General features: G+C 39.8%; 1 protein-coding gene across 3 annotated transcripts in view; it reads left to right on the top strand.

Moving 5' to 3' along the window:
- LARP4 (La ribonucleoprotein domain family member 4) overlaps nucleotides 1-18,120 on the top strand; it is a 51,348-nt gene that overhangs the window by 3,253 nt on the left and 29,975 nt on the right. For all 3 annotated transcript variants that reach the window (XM_030554912.1, XM_030554911.1, XM_030554910.1), the window contains exons 2-5: nucleotides 9,304-9,451; nucleotides 13,550-13,705; nucleotides 15,746-15,821; nucleotides 17,328-17,464. In XM_030554912.1, coding sequence (XP_030410772.1) covers nucleotides 9,304-9,451; nucleotides 13,550-13,705; nucleotides 15,746-15,821; nucleotides 17,328-17,464 — 517 coding nt within the window. The remainder of the gene's footprint in view (nucleotides 1-9,303; nucleotides 9,452-13,549; nucleotides 13,706-15,745; nucleotides 15,822-17,327; nucleotides 17,465-18,120) is intronic.

Here is an 18,120-nt window from a genome sequence, read left to right as displayed (position 1 = left end):
GTGTGCTGAAGGCGGCACACGAGCTGATTTTCAGTGGCACTCACACTGCCTGGGTCCTAGCAATTAGTCTGGGGGGGCTCTGCATTTTAATTTAATTTTAAATAAAGCTTCTTAAACATTTTAAAAACCTTATTTACTTTAGATACAGCAATAGTTTAGTTATCTATTATAGACATAGAAAGAGACCTTCTAAAAACATTAAAAAGTATTTCTGGCACGCGGAACCTTACATTAGCGTGAATAAAGGAAGACTCGGCACACCACTTCTGAAAGGTTGCGAATCCCTGGTCTATAAGGTACCACAAGATTCTTTGTTGTTAGTTAGAGAATTTAGTATACTAGGGTTCGGAATAATTGACCTGAGGTTAATTCACAGGTCATGTACTATTAGTTTATCATATGGTAGTTTTGTTCATATTTCAGATAAGTAGTTAAATTTGTACTGTGGTTAAGAATGCTTAAAGAAAGGGACTGGGGAACCCCCTAACTTTCTTGAAGAAAGCCATTTAAGTTTTGGAATGAATATTGTTTGTGTCACTTTGGAAAAATGATCTTACCACAGAGCCATAGTGCTTTGATTTAGGGTTTTTTTTTCCCCTTTTTCCATTTTTGGTTAGATTGCAGTTGCTCTTCAAACCTGCAGGCTGATAACAAACACTATTTAAAGTTGTGAACAGCTATCTATACCTGTAACTGACCACAGGGTAAAAAAGTTAAATTTATAGGTGAGGAGCTAGTTATTTCTGAGCAGCAAATGCTTTGAGGCAGATCTTAGAATTAAAATAATTTGACAGAAATGGGGCACCATAATAGGAATAGGGCTTAGACTTAAAATTAGCTTGAGCAAGTAGGAATCTGTGTAGCCAGGGAGTGACTGTCTGAAGATTCAACAAGTCTTATGCTATAACTTGGTTAATATTAGTTGCTTTGTTTGATCTACTCCTTTCCCTTCTGCTGATAAGCTATATGTCATCCATGATTAACTTCTGTTATCTTCATATGACTGGTCAAATTCTACTGCTACACTGGAGTTCAAGGCAGTTAGTCCAGTTTGGGACTGATGTACCTCAGCAGTATTTGGCACAGCAACTTTATACCATATATACAAAACAAGGTTGTATTTGAGATCAAGATGCTCTTGGGAAAGGTTAGCTGGTAATTGTAAACTTTTTTTTTTTTTTTTGGTTAAAACACAACTGAAATTCATAATTCATGCACACAGGGATAATTAGTAATAGGAGTATTGAGGCACTTTTTAAAAATGCTACCTTGGTATGATATAAAGTGACAGCTCGTATGACACCTTATAGACTAACAGACGTATTGGAGCATAAGCTTTCAAAACATAAACTGTTGAGCAATAGTCAACATGGTTTCTGTAAAGGGAAATTGTGTCTTACCAATCTATTAGAGTTCTTTGAAGGGGTCAACAAACATGTGGACAAGGGGATCCAGTGGACATAACGTACTCTAGATTTCCAGAAAGCCTTTGACAAGGTCCCTCACCAAAGGCTCTTATGTAAATTAAGCTGTCATGGGATAAAAGGGAAGGTCCTTTCATGGATAGAGAACTGGTTAAAAGACAGAGAACAAAGGGTAAGAATTAATGGTAAATTCTCAGAATGGAGAGGGGTAACTAGTGATGTTCCCCAAGGGTCAGTCCTAGGACCAATCCTATTCAATTTATTCATAAATGATCTGGAGAAAGGGGTAAACAGTGAGGTGGCAAAGTTTGAAGATGATGCTAAACTACTCAAGATAGTTAAGACCAAAACAGATTGTGAAGAACTTCAAAAAGGTCTCACAAAGCTAAGTGATTGGGCAACAAAATGGCAAATGAAATTTAATGTGGATAAATGTAAAGTAATGCACATTGGAAAAAATAACTCCAACTATACATACAATATGATGGGGGCTAATTTAGCTACAATGAGTCAGGAAAAAGATCTTGGAGTCATCGTGGATAGTTCTCTGAAGATGTCCACGCAGTGCGCAAAGGCGGTCCAAAAAGCAAACAGGATGTTAGGAATCATTAAAAAGGGGATAGAGAATAAGACTGAGAATATATTATTGCCCTTATATAAATCCATGGTACGCCCACATCTCGAATACTATGTACAGATGTGGTCTCCTCACCTCAAAAAAGATATTCTAGCACTAGAAAAGGTTCAGAAAAGGGCAACAAAAATGATTAGGGGTTTGGAGAGGGTCCCATATGAGGAAAGATTAAAGAGGCTAGGCCTCTTCAGCTTGGAAAAGAGGAGACTAAGGGGGGATATGATAGAGATATATAAAATCATGAGTGATGTGGAGAAAGTGGATAAGGAAAAGTTATTTACTTATTCCCATAATACAAGAACTAGGGATCGCCAAATGAAATTAACAGGCAGCAGGTTTAAAACAAATAAAAGGAAGTTCTTCTTCACGCAGTGCACAGTCAACTTGTGGAACTCCTTACCTGAGGAGGTTGTGAAGGCTAGGACTATAACAGTGTTTAAAAGAGAACTGGATAAATTCATGGTGGCTAAGTCCATAAATGGCTATTAGCCAGGATGGGTAAAGAATGGTGTCCCTAGCCTCTGTTCATCAGAGAATGGAGATGGATGGCAGGAGAGAGATCACTTGATCATTGCCTGTTAGGTTCACTCCCTCTGGGGCACCTGGCATTGGCCACTGTCGATAGACAGATACTGGGCTAGATGGACCTTTGGTCTGACCCGGTACGGCCGTTCTTATGTTTCTAATACGTCTGTTAGTCTATAAGGTGCTCCATAGGACTCTTTGTTGCTTTTTACAGATCCAGACTAAGACAGCTACCTGTCTGATACTTGGTATGGTTTGTAACTTGAAAAATTATTGGTGCTAAATATATTACCTTTCCAACCTGGTGTGTAGGGTTAGAGCTGTTGATAGAATGAACTGTGGGCATGTAATAGTATGACGTCTGTGCAGAAGTACGTTCCATGTCTCTTCGTTACAGAGCCTGTATTTGTGTGGATCATGCAGGGCCAAGCATATTGTTCTCATTAAATAAACAATGTTAGTACATTGGAAGAATGCTTTGAGTTTCTCACAGTACAATCACAACTGTGATTTGATATTTCTAATTTGAGTTTCAGCAGCTTTACTTCACCTCAGTGTTCATTACAGTCTATAATTCTGGTTATGACATTACTCTCTTACTGGGAAATATTAGATTTGTGTATTTTTAGCTATTTAAACTGTTGGGGAAAGTTAAAAAATGTAATAAGGCAATCTCTCCTAGTTGGTGCCTCAGTGATGTTTCATAGCTGTAGAAACATGACAGCATGAAGGGAATATGCCTGAGTAGCACCATTCAGTGTGTAAGGGCTTCCTTCTTCTTTTTGTGGCAATAAGACAAAACTCATGCAGGCTTATATGAGGGTTATGACACAAGCAGTTAAAAAAATCTCATACTCTAAGCAGAATATAATCAATCTGCAGCTCTGCTTGTTGTCCTAAAAACTGCAGCATACATGGTGTGCATTATCCTGCATGCCCCTCTCCTGGAAAACCTTGTCGTCATAAAAATAAACAGAATCTGTTTTTATCTAGCACCTCTTACGTCATCTCTTAAAAGTGCTTTATAAAGTGCTTTATAAAGCCAGATTTTGGCAGTCGGTGGCCATCTTGACTAATGGAGAAGCCATTGTGTTCAGTCAAATCAGCTTTCACACAACTGTTAATATTATAACTTATTTTCTGAGAGTTTCCTGGCATGTTCAGGGTACTTGCTTATTTCTAATTCCTCCTTAGTTGACAACAAGATGTCCTGTAACAATGAGCGGAAAGGAGCTCTGTTTGGGAATATCAGCCATGGTTTATCTGCTTCAATGCTACGTTACTCTCTTTTATTTCCAAATAACTCAGAAAAGGGCTACAGTCTTCCAGAAAGAAACTTGATTTGCCAGCATCTTCTCTTCTCCCTCCCTCCCTCCCCGCCCCCCAATAAATGTTTCAGATTATTCTGCTGAGGAGAGCTGGGTTTTATTCCCAGCTCTCCCATAGATTTATCATGTGACCTTTGTCAAATCACTGTTTTTTCTCTGCCTCAGTTTTCCCAGCTGTAAAATTGACAGTCTCAGCTGAAAAGATCTGCTATATAAGTACAAAATGTTTGTTCCTAAAGGGGAGCCCCAGTCTTGCACTCCCAGTCTGTTGCCAAGGAAAACACTGATGTCACAAATTCAGCATTATGACTGCTCTGCAGGATAAAGTAGGATGAGCAAGTATCTGTTAAACAAAATTATTTTGAAGAAGATACCTAGCAGGAGAAATTATTAAATACATAGGAAAATGACCAGAGGTTTAAGTAAAACTAGTTTGGCTTTCACAATTAAGTCTGTCTTTAGAGAATTTATTGAAATGCAAAAGAAATACAGTGCTTACATTCCAGGATACCATAAGTGATGTCGGTCAACTTTTCTAATCTCTCTTAAGGAGAGTTTATTATTTTCGACTCTGGAAAGGACCACAGACTGAAACACACAGCTTGAGTGCTCATGTTTAGGTTTTGTGAGACTAACTACAAAACCATTCCATAAGATAAAGTTTTTATTTCAAGCTGAAAGGGTAAATGAATATGCTGGTATCTGATCTCCTCTGAATTTCTCACATCCAAAGCTGAACAAGCCTACTCCTTGGAGCGTTAAAGCAGACAAACTGTTAGTGAGCAGGTGAAACTGGATGTAAAGCTTCTTAGTGTTGTTAGAGGCATCCCCTGTAACTGGCCCTGGCCATGTGCAAGGAGTTCCAGTACTGGTATTTGTCTCCATCAGTCTAAAGAAAAGACAGATGCCATACCTAACGTTCAAAGTATCCCTAACTATCAACAATCTGTCTCCAGATCAGAGGGAATTCCTGGAATGACATACTGGCTGCTATCCAGAGCATGTCTTCTGGGAAGTCTCTGGTTTTGGATAGCTTCCTGGTAGACTTAATGTTCTGTTGAGCAGAGCTTTCAAGCAGGCCAACTCTGTCATTTTGTAAATATTAGTTTTACTGATCATTGTCTCGCTGCAGTGTCATAACTGCTTTGTGAAAATACTTCAGTGGACTGAAACAAAAAGGCTTCATGTGGTAAATGGGACCAGTAGTATTTGAAAAACAGTACTATTTGTCTATCAAGCTCAGTTGAATAAGCAAGAGTCCATACTGTAAACTCTCTGCTAAAAAGGCATTTGATGGGGTGGAATGAGAGTACTTGCATTCCACACTCTGGCTTCAGAAAAACTGCATACACTGGGAGCTTGATCGTGACCCTTCAGAGTCAACGGAAGTCTTGAGACTGAATTCATTGGACGTAGGGTTGGGTCATAGAGTACAAGATAGTACCACAATTAGTTGCCTTTTGGATGTGAATAGATCTGATTGCAGACCTCGTTTATTAGCACAGCCTCTCTCCTGAAAGTGAGACTTGAACAACAGAAGTAGGAAGCCCCATATAAAAGAAGGCAAGATCTGATTCCTTCATCATTTTACTACCTATCATTTTCTCCGAGTCCTTTTAGTGTTTAGTTGGAAATGGACATTCAGGTAGAGTCTCAGTTTAAAAAATAAACTTGGCTGTTGCTTTGTTCGTCCACAGCATTACCATCTGAAATCTTGCATCATGGCAATGAGATGAATGAGGCCCTCTTTTAGCCAGACCTCATCCTTGGAAATTAGGGAGATAGCTTGTTGAGTATCATATCTGATGATCCAATTCACTATCTAAAAAAAAGTGTCCTCTAGATTAAATTTTGGCATATGTGCAATTTATAGAATAATCCCAGGCATGTTTGCTATTCTGGCAGATAGTTTCTTTCCACCTCTGAAACGACCAAAGAGCATGTATTTGGTAGCATGCATGACCAAAAATCACTGATCCAAATCAACATAGCTGAGAGATTAGGCACTTGCAGTCCTGGCTCCATGGAGGTTGGAGTATCCATGTGTTCTGAGCAGAGTGGATATACTCGAAACAAACCAGTTTCAAGGATGGTGGTCTTCTGATACAAGTCCATCTAACTATATGGGGGAGAAATCATTCCCCATGCTGACAGCTTGTTCTGTTTTTGGTGCCTGGACTCTGGATGCTACAGTAAGCATATTAATAAAGTTGCAAAGCCTTTGTCTGACTTGGAAATGCTCCTTTATAATTTGAAAGCTTCTAAAAACATTCCTTGAAGAGTGATCTTACTGTCTGACTTCAAGCACCACTGTTCGGCATGCTGAATTTAGAAGCTTCATCCTCTTTACAAACAGCAACATTCATGTGACTGGTTATTGAGAGATGAGACACTTGTGTATGTGTGAAAATGCTTGGATGTTAAGGTCACAATACACCTGTCAAGTAAGTAAACATTATGCCTGTCCTACCTGGGGATTCACTGAGATGTACAGATGATGAGCTAAATGTGGCCGTGTTGCTCAGTTTGAACTTGTAGAGTTCATAAATCCTGACTCTGCTCTCCTGCTGTAGACAGGAGCATGCTGCTTTGACATTGACTTCTACATGTGTGAAATATTCTATTTGGCTCTTTCTGAGGTTCTCAGAAGTCTTATCCCCTTCTAGGGGAACAGTTGGAATTAGGGTTGGAAGAGACTTCGGAAGGTCATCTAGTCCAGTCCCCTGCTCAAAGCAGGACCAACACCAACTAAATCATCTCAGCCAAGGCTTTGTCGATCCGGGCCTTAAAAACCTCTAAGGATAGAGTTTCTACCATCTCCCTAGGTAGCCCATTCCAGTGCTTCACCACCCTCCTAGTGAAATAGTGTTTCCTAATATCCAGCCTAGACCTGCCCCACTGCAACTTGAGACCATTGCTTCTTGTTCTGTCATCTGCCACCACTGAGAACAGCCGAGCTCCATCCTCTTTGGAACCCCCCCCTTCAGGTAGTTGAAGGCTGCTATCAGATCCCCCCCCCCACACTCTTTTCTTTTGCAAACTAAATAACCCCAGTACCCTCAGCCTCTCCTCATAAAGTCAAAAGGATTGAGTGAGGAGGAAAATCTTAATAATGCACTCATGTTAACCATGTCTCTGCTGCTGGTTCTCACTTTCCTTCCCCCCACTCCTGTATTCTTCTGCCTGTCGTTCATGAAAGGGGAAAACTTAGCTGTGACTCTAACCAAACTTGATACTTCTAGTTCTAAATTCTTCTTACCTTGAAGTATGTCCTCCGTTTTCCAGAATCAGCTATGGCAATCACTGTCTCTCCCTTGACCATAAACCTACTGAAAACGTTATATTTCTGGGACATTGTTACATGTAGCTTAATGCCATAAACTTATCTTATTTTCAATTTATAAGTGCTTTGGAGCTTCGTATGAACCTTGGCAGAGATAAATAGAATTATTCCTATGACTAATTAGACAGTTTCCTTATCCTTGTCCTATTTTCAAGGCACAGTACTAAGCTACTTCTTAATGCCAGAGACTCTAGAAGGCTAAACTCTGATACGTCCAACTTCCTGATTTTTTTGGATTGTGGTTCTTTAGGGAAAGATACGCAACTCTCTCTTCCGCTATCATACTGTTGGCATGAATTAAGACATCTTTAGTAAATGTTTGGTGACAGTTGACTTGTAGGTGGGTGGGTTTTTTGGTTCTGTTTTTTTGTTTTTGTTTCTTTTTCAAGGAAATTCTTGATTGGGAATTTTGAGATCGAGGCTCTTGCATTTCTAACAGCTGGAGGAACACGTTCAAACCCATTCTGATATTTTTTGTCTTGGAGTTGTGGTGCGTGAGGAGAAGTGTGGAAAGAGGTGGTAATGTGGCAACGGGAATATCACTGAAACTCTTGGGAACCATTACAAGATTTTAGGCTTATTTGCAGTTAAACTCACTGACGTAGAGAAGATGCCTTAACAGAAAATTGTGAGGAAGTAATTTTGTTTTCCATATAACCTCTTTCAGACACTCGGTATTGGCTTCCTTCGCTCCTTCGGATATGGTATCTGTGCACTAGTACTCAGTTTTGCTGCCTTCCTAATTTCCTATCTCTTGAAGTCATTGTGCATCCCATAACTCTGGACAGGGGGATTTGTTGCTGCGGGAAACTTTACCTGTCAATATTTTGTTTTCCAGTCACTGAACTGGAATATCTCCTTGAGATGTTCAGCACTTAAGTAGCTATTCTAATTTTTTTGTCTCACAGTATCAAAATTTAACCTCATGGGAGTTGTGGCAGGCTGTGGCTGAGCAGAAAACTTTTCCAGGTGCCACAATAAATTTCTCCCTTTGTTTCCTACTCTGAGGCCTGGTCCACACTACGCTGTTAAATCGATTTAACGCTGTTAAAATCGGTTTAACACTGCACCCGCCCACCCTACACTGCTCTTTATATCGATTTAAAGGGCTCTTTAAATCGATTTCTGTATTCCTACAAAACGAGAGGAGTAACGCTAAAATCGATATTACTATATCGGATTAAGGTTAGTGTGGAGGCAAATCGATGTTATTGGCCTCAGTATTTTACAGTAGCTACCCACAGTGCACCGCTCCAGAAATCGATGCTAGCCTTGGACCATGGACGCACACCACCGAATTAATGTGCCTAATGTGGATGCACACAATCGACTTTTTAATATGTTTTATAAAATCTGTTTAAGCTAATTTGAATTTATCCTGTAGTGTAGACGTAGCCTGAGTGGGAGAGAGCTGCTAACTGTGACTAAGGGGCAGAAATGCTTGCAGGAAACAACTTTATTCTTGCCTAGCTGAGAGGTGGTGCTTTGTCAGGGCTGAGTTGCATGGCTGAACACTTCTCTCGCTCCACACACACCACAGGTTCCCTGTCTCCAGAGCACAGTGCCATATAATGGGCTGCCTTCCATCCCTCTCAAGGAAGAGGTTGGAATGGGGAGATTTCCCCCTCTTTTGCCAAAGGGGTGGGGGATTATGGATCAATCAGAAATTTTGTGTAAACCTTGACTTGTCAATCTCATGCATCTGGCCCCTTACCTCTACTTGCAAAAAATCCCCATACTAGTGCCATTGCCCTAGTCACTGCATGGCTAAAAATTACTCATAAAATGGAGGTTAAAAGGGGAGAAGAGGGCCATCATGAAATGGGAAACAAGATACTATAAACTGTCAAGGGACTTAATTTTTCCATCAGCCTGACTTTTGTCTAAGAACCTGTTCTCTCTTGGAAGGTGAAAGAGAGTCTGTTTTCTGCCTCTTTGGTTATTTAACTGTCTTAAAGAAAGCACTATGCCACGCCGTAATAACTGCCCTAATTACTTTCTCATTCTTCTTGGATTATTTTTGCAAATAATTTACTTTTGTCTCTTCAGCAGGTAACATCAAAAGGTACTGGCTTAAATCCAAATGCAAAAGTGTGGCAAGAAGATCCACAGGGAAGCACTGAAGCTGCACCAGTGACCAATGGCACTGAGCATTTGTGGCAAGAAACAGCTGCTGCACCAGGAACTCATAGTGAGGGTGAGTGTCTAAACGCAAATGATGACTTAATCCCTTGCTTAGTTTGGATTGTGCATATTCTGTATGAACCTAAATCCAGCAGTAAGAAGCAACCAATGTTGTCCTTGAAAGAATAGCTCTAGAGGCTGATGTAGGAGCCAACATGGGTTGAATATGACAAGATTTCTGAAGCCGTTTACTGCCCATTAACTGCATCAGTAAATAGTAGGGACTGCAGAAAGGTCTGATCTGAATGAACATTAGTTTAAGACTCTGAGTTGGTACCTAAAGCTGTACTGAGGAAGAACAGGCAGGATATGAAAAGTAATCCAAGAAGGGAACAGTGTGTTATGGCCCCCTATAATACTTAAGAGGCCCAATGATGACCAAGTATCGCGCTACGAGGGAAACAAGCTGCTAAATGTGCAGAAATGGATTCTATACTCTGTCTCCACCTCCCCCCCCGTTTTGATTATTTCTTCATTTCTTGCTTTGTCTCTGTTGCTTTTTCTCACCATTGCTGCACTTTAGTATATACTTGACCCTGTGAACAGAAAGATTATGAGATCTGAGGGCCACACACAATCCAGATAGATTATGGAGCTATTCCACAGTTACATTTCAACTGGATGTATGCTGCAGAGCAGTTAAAAGGCAATTGCTTGCTTAAAGCTTAGACTATACTTGTGTAAATCTTAACTAACTTTGTTAAATCTACCTGTCCGTAAGGTAGGTGGGTGTTTTTTGTTGTGTGTTGTGTGTTGTGTGTGTGTTGTGTGTTTTGTGTTTTTTTTGTGTTTTTTTTTATTTATTTGTAAAGTTCAGGTGGTAAAACACTTCTGGGTGAATCTGTGTGTCCATATGCAAATGATGGGTTGGTTTACACTGGGAACTGATGCTGGCATAGTTACATCTGTCAGGGCTGTGAAAAATCCACTGAGAGATAGAGCTAAGTCGATGGAAGAATTCTACTGTAGACCTGGCTACCACTTCTTGAAGAGGTAGATTACCTGTGCCGGCAGGAGAAACTCTCCCACTGGCATAGGTAGTGTCTGCAGTGAAGCACTACAGCAGTGCAGCTGCAGCTATATAAGTGTAGACAGACACTGGCAAATGCCTTTTAAAATCTTAGGATAAGTGAAGAATCATCTGGTGGCAGGAATCTTACTCCTCTACAAATCAGTAGCTCTTCCAGCATGAGTCCTTTACTGAGCAAAACATTCCATTCATGGCAGCCAACCATTTTGCCATGATGAATTACACTGTAGTCTTGAGTGCTGCTACTGCATGTAAATTGGATGTGATTTAATCCTATAAACTGAACACCAGCTCTTTAGTGCTAAGAAATGAATTACCATGATTTACTTCATGTTTTTTCTGTTCTGACACTATTTAATTAGCAGCTATATGTGCTACCATCTTATCTTTAAACAGCTTTGAATATTGGCCTGTTCCCGTGATATAAATGTCTTGTGTAAACACACACACTCATCCTGCTTAAGCTGTATTGACATAATTAAAGCTGTGCAACACCTATAGTGTGAAAGTGGTTATAATGATGAAAGCACATTTAAACTGGTAACTTTACTCAGAAGTTGTAATGGTATAATTCTTTAAAAAAACTAAAAGGAAAAAAAATATGAACCAATATAATTATGCTCATTTAATAATAAATAGATAAAACCCCTGTAGACCAGGGATGTGATGGGGAGTAAGATGGAAAAGCTCTAAGGAAACAATGCTCATGTTCAGCTTCTCAGAAATTAAAATACATTCCTGTCAAATATCTGGCTAAAGGAGAATAGGAAGGTTGTGAATCAATCTCCATATCAGCTGCTGTGTATCAGTACCTTGTGGGAATGCCAAGCCTTAAAGACATCTGCTCACCTGTGAGAGCAGGTGAGAATATCCCTGGGAAGGAGAGGCTTTGCTGTCAGTCTATCAGCAAGGTCTAGCTTTGCTCTGGCATCATGGAGTCTCTAGACAGCTGCTAGAGAAGAATAAACACAACATCTCCTTTGTCTAAAATTGTCCATTTGCTGTCAGTTATTTGAAGTTCTCAGTCTGAGTGTAGCTAAGTACCAGGTGACTAAGTCCTGCAGAGGAACTCTACCGACCCCTATGGGATGGATGGCCAAAGGTGTCAAGCCAAGAGTTCCAGGTAAGTGGTAATAACTGGTGAGGTCACTTCTGCAGAAGGAGGCACGTAGTAACAGAACACTGAGGTTTCCTTCACTGCATTTCCCCAACGTTGCTTTGACAGAGTCCTGGAGATCAGAATACACTTGGGGGGTGTATGCTCAAGGCCCTGTGCTTCTGTTATCTCTCCTGGCTCCCTGTGCCCCACTCTCTCCTATCATCTCTGGCAGAGCCATTCAGACATATTCTCCAGCTGGTCACAGCACAGGAGTCTTTCTGGTGCAGAGGGATTCTGTAGCAGAAGGTAGTGTAGGGTGGATTAACGCCGCATTTGATTTAATGCGCTACTGTGAGTAGGGGAAGAATACATGCAATTCTCTCTCTAGTTCTTCTAGCCCGACCTGCTCCCTATCCTTGCTTTAGGTTTCTCTGCAAATGTGAGTGGCCCCATCCACTTCCCCAAATCCCAGGTCCAAAAAAGCTGAAATTCAGGTGAAAATGGGTTAAAAACTCACATGCTTTTCCCACCCCAAAACTAGGAAATTATGGGGGCAAATTATTAAATACCAATAATAATAATAATAAGGCCTCAGGGGTTAAGTGTGGCAACAGTTTGAAAAAGAAATCTAATAAGAATTTTTAAAAACTCTGCTCCCAGAACAAGTGTATTCATTCTTTAGCTCAGTGCAAGAACCATGTCTTTAATTTTTGTAAATGTATAGTGAAAAGGTTTATATATAAACATTAAATATCACAGAAAACCTAGTGTAATTTTATTTTCCAGTGGAAGCAATGTGTATTAATTTACAGCAATCATAAGCAAATATTTGCTTGGCAATAATAATTCCAAGGTTAACTCAGATTTTCTGTTGTGTAGCATTGAAGAGTTCTAGACAGTTGAAATAATTTAGGAGGTAGAAGGATGCCATCTTGCTACTTCAAAGAACTTAATCTAATGATCTCATCCTGTGAGATGCTCAGCATCTCCAACTTCCATATGTGTCACTGAGAGTTGAATGAATTGGCCATTTAACTTGCAGTTAAGGTTGCAGGATGCAAAGCTCATAGAAGCCAATGGACTTTGGATCAGGTCACTGTTTCACATAGTTCAGAAATATCTAACTTTAAATTCATTAGCTGGCATTCTGTGTGAATTTGTTTGAAGCCTGTTTGGTCTTACTTTGGATAAGAGATCACCCCTTTGTTATATGGAATATCAGACTTGCGTAACACTAGAATCCACCTCATGAGTCCAAATCTATACAGCATTAAGATTATCAAATTGATATTTAGATTATAGGTTGGTAAAGGATACAGAGCGTGATCTTCAAATAATTGAGACTGGCTAAATTCCTGGAAAACAGTGTGTGTAAGCTCAAAAGCTTGTTTCTTTCACCAACAGAAGTTGGTCCAATAAAAGATATTTCTTGTTTAATAAATAATTTAAAAAAAATCTTGGTGGTTTCATGTTTATCTTTTTGAATGGCTAAAAATATTTCATACTCCTTTATGCTGCTTAAAAAAGCTAAAGCATATTTCTCCAAATGTGCCTTTACTTGTCTTCATGCTGTTTCTTCTGTACTTAAGTGCATTTCACCAATAATGTCCTTTACCGCTAATGCGACTTTGAGTTGGTTAATGAAAGTTGTGGTAGGCCTGGAAAAGACCTATTTGATCGATCAGTCCTTCTGCAAGTAAACTTTCCCCTGTTCCACTCCAACCACATCAGATACTAAACAGAAACTACACTCCATTCTATCCCAAATTTTCTTGTTTTACAGAAACGTTGAGACACTAGTACAAACAAGGGAAACAAAGAAAAACTGCCTATATACAAAGAAACAAACTAAAAAATGAGTCTTTCAGTTACAATATTCTTCGATGTTCTTTGTAACAATGGCAGACAATACATTTTTCAGATGGAAAATATGCTTAAACTGATGTGTCCTTTCTATTTATTGGGCATGTTCTCTTTGCCAGGTAATGTAGAGATTGTGGAGGATAGCTGTAAGCAATATGAAGTGATGTATTCTCCATCTTGTGAAACTACAAGAAATGGCACTGGTATTGAGGAAGCAGCTGCAAATGGAATGGCCCTGGCAACTGAGGATCTTGGATACCAAATTTATATTTCTGGTGAGTGTTCAAGCTACAGTAGCATTTTATATTGTGTGTTGTCTTTAACTCTTATAGTCTTAAGGGATTTCTCACTGTTAATGTTCACGCACCCAGAATGTGATCTGCCTTTCTCTTTCTAGACTTTTTTAAGTCCACAGCTTAATGCAATTTTTCATGCTGTAAATGCACAAATGCTGTCTCCTCTTCATCGGTTATCACTTATAGCATAAAGAGTCAAGGCACTGAACAAAGCAGAAACAAAGCTGCTCTGTAGAGCTTTCAAGTGGAATAATTATCGCATGACTATTCATCTTAACCTAATACATAATGTACAAGAGAGAGAAAGTTATTTAAGCAAAGACTAATAGAGCCTCTTAAGCTCAAAATACAGGTCTTCTACTGCCTCTGCAGCCTAGAAAATTACTTTTAATAGCATTGCCAAAGACATTGCTAGGGAGTAGTATTGGAGGGCAGAAGAGAGTGTGGTGTAGTTGGGACAGAGACTTGAAGAACCCTTCACAGTGGGACTTCAGGGTGGAGCTGCAGGGAGGGAAGAAGGGAAGCAACAGGTATCTGAGATCCAGAAGACAGTGTCCATTCACTCATCAAATAGCAGTGTTAAGGAACTTTTCTATGATATTATCCTGTGAGCAGTGTGTTACTTTTAATAAACTTAGCCTTTGCAGTGAATAGGACTTTATAAGATTTCTCAACCTTCTTCATCTAGAATCAAACTTTTTTTTCTGCAGGATAACAGTGTCTTATGCACTCCCCCTGAAATGAACAGGATGTGTTCAAGATCTTGCTTTCCTTTGCTTACAATACCCTCTTAGGACAACATCTCATGTGAAGATGTTTTTTGCATGCATGGAAACTTTTTTTTCCTGCCATCATCTAACCCAGAGGAGTTGATTCGGTGGTGGGTGGAGTGTAATGTGTGTGTGTGTATACACTAATTTGTGCACCCCTTTTGGTGTGATAAGACTTCTGTGAATGCAAGTAAACATTTCTATTGGGAAGGAGAAATAAACATGGCTTTACTTGTTTCCTTGGATTTGCATTATTGATGATGGGAGGAATGTGTTCAGCTCTGAAAACAGTGTTAATTACCTTCTGCAGTGTATCAGGTGAGCTTATGTTCATCTCTCACTTTGGTGACCTATGGGGGTTGGGGCAGGGACTTTTGGACCACATTTGGAATGAATCCTAGTGTTCTGGTCACCAAGACAGCGAAGTTAGTGTGTGTCTCCCCAGTATCCTGCTGCGGGAAGGTTCATGTGTGTGGCTGCATTTATTACATGGAACAGTCTATAACACGAGGAGAAAGTTTACTAAAATCATATACAAATAGTCCCACTTTCATCTTGCATTTTCATTAATTGATTTTAAGATTGTCAGTTGCTGTTATGATGAGAAATGGTCTTGTGTGTGAAACTTATTTTAGATTTTTCTAGTGAAATCCAGTATGTTCATATCCCTTTGATGTTGATGTAAAAATGAGTATGGAGATTAGTCTGGTCCTTGTGTCCATGTCTTGAAGCCTTTTAACATTTGAGCTACAATCAAAGAACTGCATTTGTATGTGCACAAATGTCTGAACAAGTACTATGTTTGTATGCGCAATCAGTATTCCCTAACACAAAGGTTTTAATTAGTTACTTGCATAAACATTGGAGTGGTAATTTATGCATATGTACTTTTGTCCACATAGTTCTAAAAATGTGGTCCTTGTTTTTTAAAGTCCTCTTTTGAATGCTAACTGGTCTTTTAAGAGAGCATTTTAAAGTTAAAATTTTCCTGTACTTTGAATCCTCTCTTGAAGGTTTCTGTTGTCAGGGGAAGAGATCCAAATGGGCAAAAATACATGAACAAATAGCTCAACTCAAAATGATAAAACAATTGGAGAGCCGTATATCTCAAACTTCCATTCCTCTCATGTTATACTGGAGGATATTCAATTTTTTCACTTTTTGCACAACTAAAATTCACTTTTGAATTATGTTCTGGGTTACGTGATTGGGATCCAGTGGGGATATGCTAATTTAGTGCCTCTTTCAGGTGAAGGCAGCTCTGCCGTGTCTACAGAAGACCTGAAAGAATGTTTGAAGAAACGACTCGAATTCTGCTTCTCACGGTATTGTGTGAAGAATTCATTCAGCATCTATTAAATGCTTTGTGAAAGTTGCAGCTAAAGGACCCCATGTTTTGGTTACATATATCCTATGCTCTGGGTCTTACTTTTTTTTTTTACTGTGAAAAGGAGGTTATAAACCAGGAGATCAGAGGTCAAATCCTGATCTCACTTGCTGCTGGGGTAGCAGGCAGTATCTGAGTAATGTATGCTGCTCCAGGGAAGATGGCATTTTGTCATGATGTCAGGGCAGCCTCCTTGGGTCAACTTGTATTGGATGCGGGGTACGTATATACATCTGCAGAAGATCCTTTTAGCATGAAAGATGCAGTTACTGTGTTTTGCCGTGAAGCCACAGGGTTAAAGTTTCAGGTCTTGATCTTGATTCTCTGCTGAACTAGGTCAGCTCAAAGACCTAGCTGCATAAAATGAAGTACTTCTGTGGAGTTGGAAGCTAGGGAAGAATGTTGTTCTCCCTCTAAAGAGGGTTATGGAATTAACTGCTACTTGTCAGGGGCGGTAGGATGGGTGTATCCTTCATCTAGGATGTAATCCTTTGAGTAACTGATAGTATAAGTGCAAGTGGGTGCAACTAATTTTGCAACTATCAGGTCAGCTCCACTAGTAAATCTGGTTATGCCAGGTTTGAGTCTGGCCCAGAGTCTGCTGGAAAAGCAAACTTGGGAACAGGCTACACTCTCTGGAAAGCTGTTAACAGAGACCACCGACAGGAACGCTCTCGGTTTACAGTGCATGTACAGCCTGTCATGTTCACACAATGGCTGCAAGTATTGGTTGCGTTGGTCATTCGTAATGCCTAAGGTGAGATCCTCTAGTTCTGCTGCAGCTTGTCTTTTCTTCCTAATTTTGGACAAGAGCTAGAAGTGTTGGAGCTGAACCAGTTCAGCTGGCCCTGCCAACTCCATCTAACAATGCACACCTGCAGCTCATTTCCGGAAACTATCCAACCACTATTTCTTCCAACAAGTCCTGGGTGCTGTGGGAGGGGTTCCAGAATGCAGTGGTCCAAAAAGACCTGTAAGTGGTGCTGTGTGGATGTGCCACAATAATTCTGTTGGTGCTGATTGGGACCGCTGAAACATTGCAAGGGCAAAGAAGCCAGCCAGCCATCTCGGACAGAGCCTGACCCTGCAATGTTGTCCTTTGTTTAGTGAAGACTAATTTTCTTTATTTCACAAATCTAGGAGGTTGAGGCTACTTAATTGCATACTGGTAAGTAGCTCCTTGGGATGGATGTTGTACAGGCAGGGTAATACGCCAGCAACTTAGCCTCCGACACCTTTCAGCTACCCTTTCACTTTATTTTCATTGCCTTGATTCTGTTTGCATTTATTCCCAAGAGTGAAAACCTGTGGGAGCATGTGCAACTTGATTAGAATGGTGGTTATTTTGTTTTTTAAAGCTTAAAACAGTAGTTGTCCTATCACTCCAAGCTTTTTTCCGAATGCCTAGAATTTGCCTAAAATGTATATTTTTATTCTCTTCTAGTGAGAACCTTTCTAAGGATCTTTACTTAATGTCTCAAATGGACAGTGATCAGTTTGTTCCAATATGGACAATTGCCAACATGGAAGGAATTAAGAAGCTGACCACCAATATGGACCTTATTCTTGAAGTATTGAGATGTATGTGTCTTTTTTAATATTAAAATCTTTTCTAGATCAGTAGAAAAAATGTGCTGCTGAAAGCTCTAAATACAAGGAGCTTTCAGTTTTAAAGAAACCAGTTGTATTGTTCTTCTTTCTGTGGGACTGGTCTCTGGCATATAGCTACAGATTTTGTTCATGGAAAAATTGGGTTATGATTAATTCTTCTTGGAGGAAACCAAGCTGTCCAAAGCGGATCCATATAAGAATAGCTACCCCAGTCTCTTGTATCTTGTATTTAGTAAACTTCCTCAAATTTGTCTTGAAAGAAAGAGCTTTCATAAGGACTGAGTTTTGTTAACCAAAAGCAAAAATCTTACTCCCTGAATCTAAAGAATGACAAGTCTGCTCTTCTGACTTAATGTAGAAAGTTCACTGAAAGGGGTAGTTCTCCTGTGGTACTGACTCTGCACACCACATCTTCTGTAAAACAGTTTGAATCTACTGCTTTGCAACATTTACTTGGAATCCATAAATGTTTTTCCCTGTTCCCATCCAAATTTCTCAGTAGGACTCTACTTAAGAATTTCAAAAACTTAACTCCCTTCCCTGAGTTCAAACCAGCCCCTTACTCTAATTTGTTGTTGTCTTTAGTTTAGTTTTGTAGGCAGCGAAACACTGAATTGGAATGGGAG

This window comes from Gopherus evgoodei, chromosome 3 (genome assembly GCF_007399415.2).
Source record: "Gopherus evgoodei ecotype Sinaloan lineage chromosome 3, rGopEvg1_v1.p, whole genome shotgun sequence".
Taxonomy (NCBI): Eukaryota; Metazoa; Chordata; order Testudines; family Testudinidae; genus Gopherus; species Gopherus evgoodei.
Note: the sequence above shows the minus strand (reverse complement) of the source record. Positions and strands in the feature narration are given on the sequence as shown.